Source organism: Neophocaena asiaeorientalis, unplaced genomic scaffold, assembly GCF_003031525.2.
Source record: "Neophocaena asiaeorientalis asiaeorientalis breed wild unplaced genomic scaffold, Neophocaena_asiaeorientalis_V1.1 scaffold192, whole genome shotgun sequence".
Taxonomy (NCBI): domain Eukaryota; kingdom Metazoa; phylum Chordata; class Mammalia; order Artiodactyla; family Phocoenidae; genus Neophocaena; species Neophocaena asiaeorientalis.
In genome coordinates this window covers 5,827,903-5,833,902 of record NW_020185326.1, presented here as the reverse complement: position 1 = coordinate 5,833,902, position 6,000 = coordinate 5,827,903, and the positions used below count along the sequence as shown (strand labels likewise).

The following is a 6,000-nucleotide window of genomic DNA, read 5'->3' as shown; positions in this document are numbered from 1 at the left end:
ATATATTAGAAGAAACTCCAGAATTCATTTCTTCTGCAAGAGATTAGGTAGTTATATATAAAAGAATATGTTAGAGAAAGCATCCTAATGTTGAATTGAGCAGAAATTAAAATGTGATAGGTAGGTTATTTTTTAAGTGTTTATATAAAATAAATTCTAAGGATTGAGAAATTAGTGTAAAATAATTAAAAATCTGAATTATAGAGTATTTTAATTGTCTACTTTGTTTTTATAGAAGTATAGTTGATTTACAATGTTGTGTTATTTTCTGATATACAGCAAAGTGATTCAGTTATATATATTTTTTTTTCATATTCTCTCATTATGGTTTATTACAACATATTGAATATAGTTCCCTGTGCTATACAGTAGGACCTTGTTGTTTATCTATTTTCTATATAGTAGTTTGTTTCTGCTAATCCCAAACTCCTAGTTTATCCACCCCCTTTCCCCTTTTGTAACCATAAGTTTGTTTTCTAGGGCTGTGAGTCTGTTTCTGTTTTATAAATAAGTTCATTTGTATCATCTTTTAGATTCCACATGTAAGTGATATCATACCATATTTGTCTTTCTCTGTCTTATTTCACTTAGTATGATAATCTCTAGGTCCATCCAGGTTATTGCAAATGGCATTATTTCGTTCTTTTTTATGGCTGAGTAGTATTCCTTTGTACATATATATCACGTCTTCTTTATCTGTTCATCTGTCCATGGACATTTAGGTTGCTTCCATGTCTTGGCTATTGTAGTAGTGCTGCAATGAACATTGGGGTTCATGTCTTTTTTTGAATTAGAGTTTCCTGATATATTCCCAGGAGTGGGATTGCTGGATCGTATGGCAATTCTATTTTTAGTTTTTTAAGGAACCTCCATACTGTTTTCCATAGTGGATATACCAATTTACATTCCCACCAACAGTGTAGGAGGGTTCCCTTTTCTCCACATCCTCTCCAGCATTAATTATTTGTACACTTTTTTTTTTTTTTTTTTTGTGGTACGCAGGCCTCTCACTGTTGTGACCTCTCCCATTGTGGAGCACGGGCTGCGGACGCACAGGCTCAGCGGCCATGGCTCACGGGCCCAGCCGCTCCGCGGCATGCGGGATCCTCCCGGACAGGGGCACGAACCCGCGTCCGCTGCATCGGCAGGCGGACTCTCAACCACTGCGCCACTAGGGAAGCCCTTTTTTGTACACTTTTTAATGATGGCCATTTTGTAAGGTGATACCTCATCGTAGTTTTGATTTGCATTTCTCTAATAATTAGCAATGCCCTTGGAGGTCACATCGTTTGCAAGTATTTTCTCCCAGTCCATAGGTTGTCTTTTCATTTGGTTTATGGTTTCCTTTGCTGTGCAAAAGCTTATAAGTTTGATTAGGTCCCATTTATGTAATTTTGCTTTTATTTCTATTGCCTTGGAAAACTGTTATCTATTTTGTAATCTTGACTGGTCCTAATAAAATGTTGCTAAGTGAGATTATTTGGGGAATGCTTTTGAATTAATAGATAAAAATGATGGTATGTTTTCTCTTTTTTTTACTGAATGAAAGATTTTTTAAAGTTCTGTAGTGCTTTACAATTTTCAAAAGTTTCACACAGATGATTTCATATAATCCCATAATAACCCCATTTTTTTTCCCCCCTCCTACCCCTCTCCTGCCCCTCCCTGCTTCCCTCTCCCCACTGGTAACCACTTGTTTATTCTCTGTATCTGTGTCTGCCTTCTTTTTTATTTTATTCACTAGTTTGTTGTATTTTTTAGATTCTACATATAAGTGATATCATATAGTATTTTCTTTCTCTGACTTATTTCACTTAGCATAATGCCCTCTAAGTCCATCCATGTTGCTGCAAATGGCAAAGTTTCATTCCTTTTTATGGCTGAGTAGTATTCGATTGTATATATATAAAACACATCTTCTTTATCCATTCATCTGTTGATGGACACATAGGTTGATTTCATACGATGGCAATTGTAAATAATGCTGCTATAAACATTGGAGTGCATGTATCTTTTTGAATTAGTGTTTTTGTTTTTTTCAGATATATACTCAGGAGTGGAATTGCTGGGTCATATGGTAGTTCTATTTTTAGCTTCTGAGAAACCTCTATACTGTTTTCCACAGTGCCTGTACCCATTTACATTTCCACCAGCAGTGTATGAGGGTTCCTTTTTCTCCCCATACCCACCATTTGATATTTGTGTTCTTTTTGATGATAGCCATTCTGACAGGTGTGAGGTGATACCTCATTGTGGTTTTTTAATCTTTTCATGTGCCTTTTGGCCATCTGCATTTTCTCTTTGGAAAAATTAAAAATTAAAAGATGGGTTGTTAGTATTTTTTGATGTTGAGTTGTATAAGCTGTTTATATATTTTGGATATTAACCTTTTATCAGCTGTATCATTTGCAGTATCTTCTCCCATTCAGTAGGTTGTCTTTTCAAACTATTTTGTCAATAGTTTCCTTTGCTGTACAAAAGCTTTTAAGTTTTTAAAAAAATCTTATTAATTTATTAATGTAGTTTACAAACTAATTTATGCATAGCCATAAAATTATTTTGAAATATATATAATCACTAAGTAACAACAGCTTCCCACCCTAAGTCGTTTTTTTTAATTTAAACAATTTATTTTATATTGGAGTATAGTTGATTTACAGTGTTTTGTTAGTTTCAGGTGTACAGCAAAGTGATTTAGTTTTATATATATATATATTCTTTTTCAGAGTCTTTTCCCATGTAGTTATTACAGAGTACTGAGTAGATTTCCCTGTGCTATAGAGTAGCACAGGGACCTTATTTGTTTTTTAAATTAATTTATTTATTTTTTGGCTGTGTTGGGTCTTCGTTGCTGCGTTCGGGCTTTCTCTAGTTGTGGCAAGAGGGGGCTGCTCTTCGTTGTGCTGCATGGGCTTCTTATTGAGGTGACTTCTTTTGTTGCGGAGCACAGGCTCTAGGTGTACGGGCTTCAGTAGTTGTGGCATGTGGGCTCAGTAGTTGTGGCTCGCAGGCTCTAGAGCACAGGCGCAGTAGTTGTAGCACACGGGCTTAGTTGTTCCGCAGCATGTGGGATCTTCCTGGACCAGGGCTCGAATGTGTGTCCTCTGCATTGGCAGGCAGATTCTTAACCACTGTGCCACCAGGGAAGCCCTATTTTTATTTTTTAATTTAAAAAAATTTATTTATCTATTTATTTGGCTGCGCCACACAGCTTTCGGGATCTTAGGTCCCAGACCAGGGATTGAATCTGGGCCCTCGGCAGTGAAAGCGCAGAGTCCTAACCACTGGACTGCCAGGGAAGTCCCTGTGGGGAGTTTTTAAATTACTGATTCAACTTCATTGCTGGTAATTGATCTGTTCATATTTTCTACTTCTTCCTGGTTCAGTCTTGGGAAACTACCTTTTTAAGAATTTTTCCATTTCTTCTTGGTTGTCCTAGAAGTGAGATTATTTGGGGAATGGCTTTGAATTAATAGATTAAAAATTATGGCACTTTAGTAGCAATTTTTATATGTAAATGTACTCTAAAGAGAAATGTACTCTAAATAGATAGAGATGTTATTGGTAGCAGAGTAAATATTTCTCATAATTTTGAACACTTTATGCTTAACATGTTTCACTTGCAATTAAGTATTCAAAATCTCCTTTGTCTCCTATTAAATTGTCTCTCACCATTTGTGTTTCCTATACAGATTCTAAAATTCATTTTCTCTAGCACTGTTCTCTAAACACCCACCCCTATTTCTAGTTTTGAGTAAAAATCAATAATGTAAAACAGATAAAATTGCAACATGGCCCTCACTAAATCATAGTAGCCTTCTCTGTGGTTATGTGAATTATACTTACTATTTATTATATATTAGAATCACTGGGTTTATACAGTGAGTTTGTAGTCCTTTTTTGATTTGTTTTCTTGATTCCTAATACAGAGACTGCTTCTCAGTTTTTCTTTAATAAGAGATTAAATGAACTAGTTTTTCTTTTCTGCTTTGTAGGTTTCTTGATAACCGGCTGTTTGCTACCTGCTCTGATGACACTACAATAGCACTATGGGATCTGAGAAAACTGAACAGCAAAGTATGCACTTTACATGGTCACACTAGCTGGGTGAAGAACATCGAATATGATACTAATACAAGACTCTTAGTAACGTCAGGATTTGATGGAAATGTCATTATTTGGGACACCAACAGGTTTGTGAATAGGAGGTCATGTTAGGATTATGAACAACAAAAAAATGTTTTTAAGATGGTAAACAAATTCAGTGTTTTGTCTTAGCTCTCATATCTCTTTAGGAGAAAGAAACTGGCTTTGGGAAAAAACAATCAGAAAGTGATTCCATCTTGTTCCTTGCACTTAGTCACATATTGTGACTAAAAAACTTGGAGAAAATTATGTGGAAAGGAGACCAAGTAATATAGTTAATGATGAAAACTGGTTTATAAAATGAGTTTCCTGAATTTAAGGAAAACTATTTTTGTTATTATTTCCTTTGTGGAACTGAAATGTTTTTCACTCTTTGGTCCTTCAATTCTAAATCTATTTTGTAATTTTTGCACTTTGTTTTCATGCATTAGAAGAGTGGTTTCTCAGTTGGAGTGGTACTGATCCTTAGGGGAATGTTTGGAAATAATGTGTAGTGCAGTTTTAGTTGTCACTACAGGAGAAGAGAGGAGGATTTCTACTGGCATTTAGTCAGCAGGGATCAGAGTTTCTAAACATTCTGCAGTGCATGGGACAGTTTGCACAGGGGACCAGTCATCCCATCTAAAATGTCACTAATGTCTGTGTTGTGAAACACTTCAGTAGAATATCTCCTTATAGAGAATTGAAAGAGTTAAAGTTTGCGAAATAATTATAATATTCCTGTTGCTAGCTTTGGTAAAATGACAATACAGTAATATACACCGGGAATGTTTCTGAAATATTCTTTTTAGAGCTCATATGTAAAACTAGGGGGATATTCTTAAAGATTTCTAGTTATTCATATTGTTTGAGCAAAGCATAGAGCTACTGATTATCTTTAAACTAAGACAAGCGTGTCTGTTTAAATTTAGGACTAGTTATTTTTTAGTTTAGAAATAAAAATTGAATAGGAATATAAATAACTTCCAAATTAGTAGAAGGATAAAAGCTAAAAAATACAATCAATCCAATAGAGGCAGAGAAGAAGAGGGGAAAATCATTTTTTAAAAAAAACAGGCAAATTAGGAAGCACAAGAATACGATAGGCAGATAATGGAATACCAACAATTAGAATAAGTATATATGGACTAATGTAACCAGTTATTAGATAGTACTAGATGGATTAAAAAAACAGAAACAAACTCTATGTTTTTCATAAGTAGTATACCTAAAACATACAAACACAGAAAGTTTGAAAGTAAAATGATGGGAAAAAATAAAAGAGAAATACAAATCAAAGAAAAATAGTTATATCTACATTAATAGCAGACAAAATAGAGTTTAAGGCATACAGCATTATTAGTGATTTTTAAAAGGTACTATATTAGAAGCTTTATTTCACTAGAACATAAAAATTCTTATCTTGTGTGTACCTAATAACATAGCCTCAAACCATAAAAAGCAAAAACAGACAAAAGTGAGAATCTTCATCTCAGTGGAAAATATTAACATAATTCTCTCATTTACTAATAGATAAAATAGACCAAAAAACTAGTAAGTCTATAGAATATTTTAATAATATTATAAGCTTGATTTAGTAGGCATATGTAGAATTCTGCTCCCAAATAGTGAATACATCCTCTAAAGCAAAGTTTGAACATGTACAAAAATTGAGCGTGTTCTGGACTACGAAGTAAGTCTCAACCAATATCAAAGAATTGTTATCACACAAACCATTTTCCCTGATCCCAGTACAGTTTAATGAACCAGAGGTAAATAAAAATTCCCAGGTTTGGAGACTTATAAACTTGTTTCCTAAATAATTAATGGATCAAAGAAAAAAATCATAGTGAAATCAGGAGATAGATAGACTAA

General features: G+C 34.1%; 1 protein-coding gene across 2 annotated transcripts in view; it reads left to right on the top strand.

The window, feature by feature from the left end:
- DCAF10 (DDB1 and CUL4 associated factor 10) overlaps positions 1-6,000 on the top strand; it is a 56,359-nt gene that overhangs the window by 26,250 nt on the left and 24,109 nt on the right. For both annotated transcript variants that reach the window (XM_024734394.1, XM_024734393.1), the window contains exon 3: positions 3,996-4,193. In XM_024734394.1, coding sequence (XP_024590162.1) covers positions 3,996-4,193 — 198 coding nt within the window. The remainder of the gene's footprint in view (positions 1-3,995; positions 4,194-6,000) is intronic.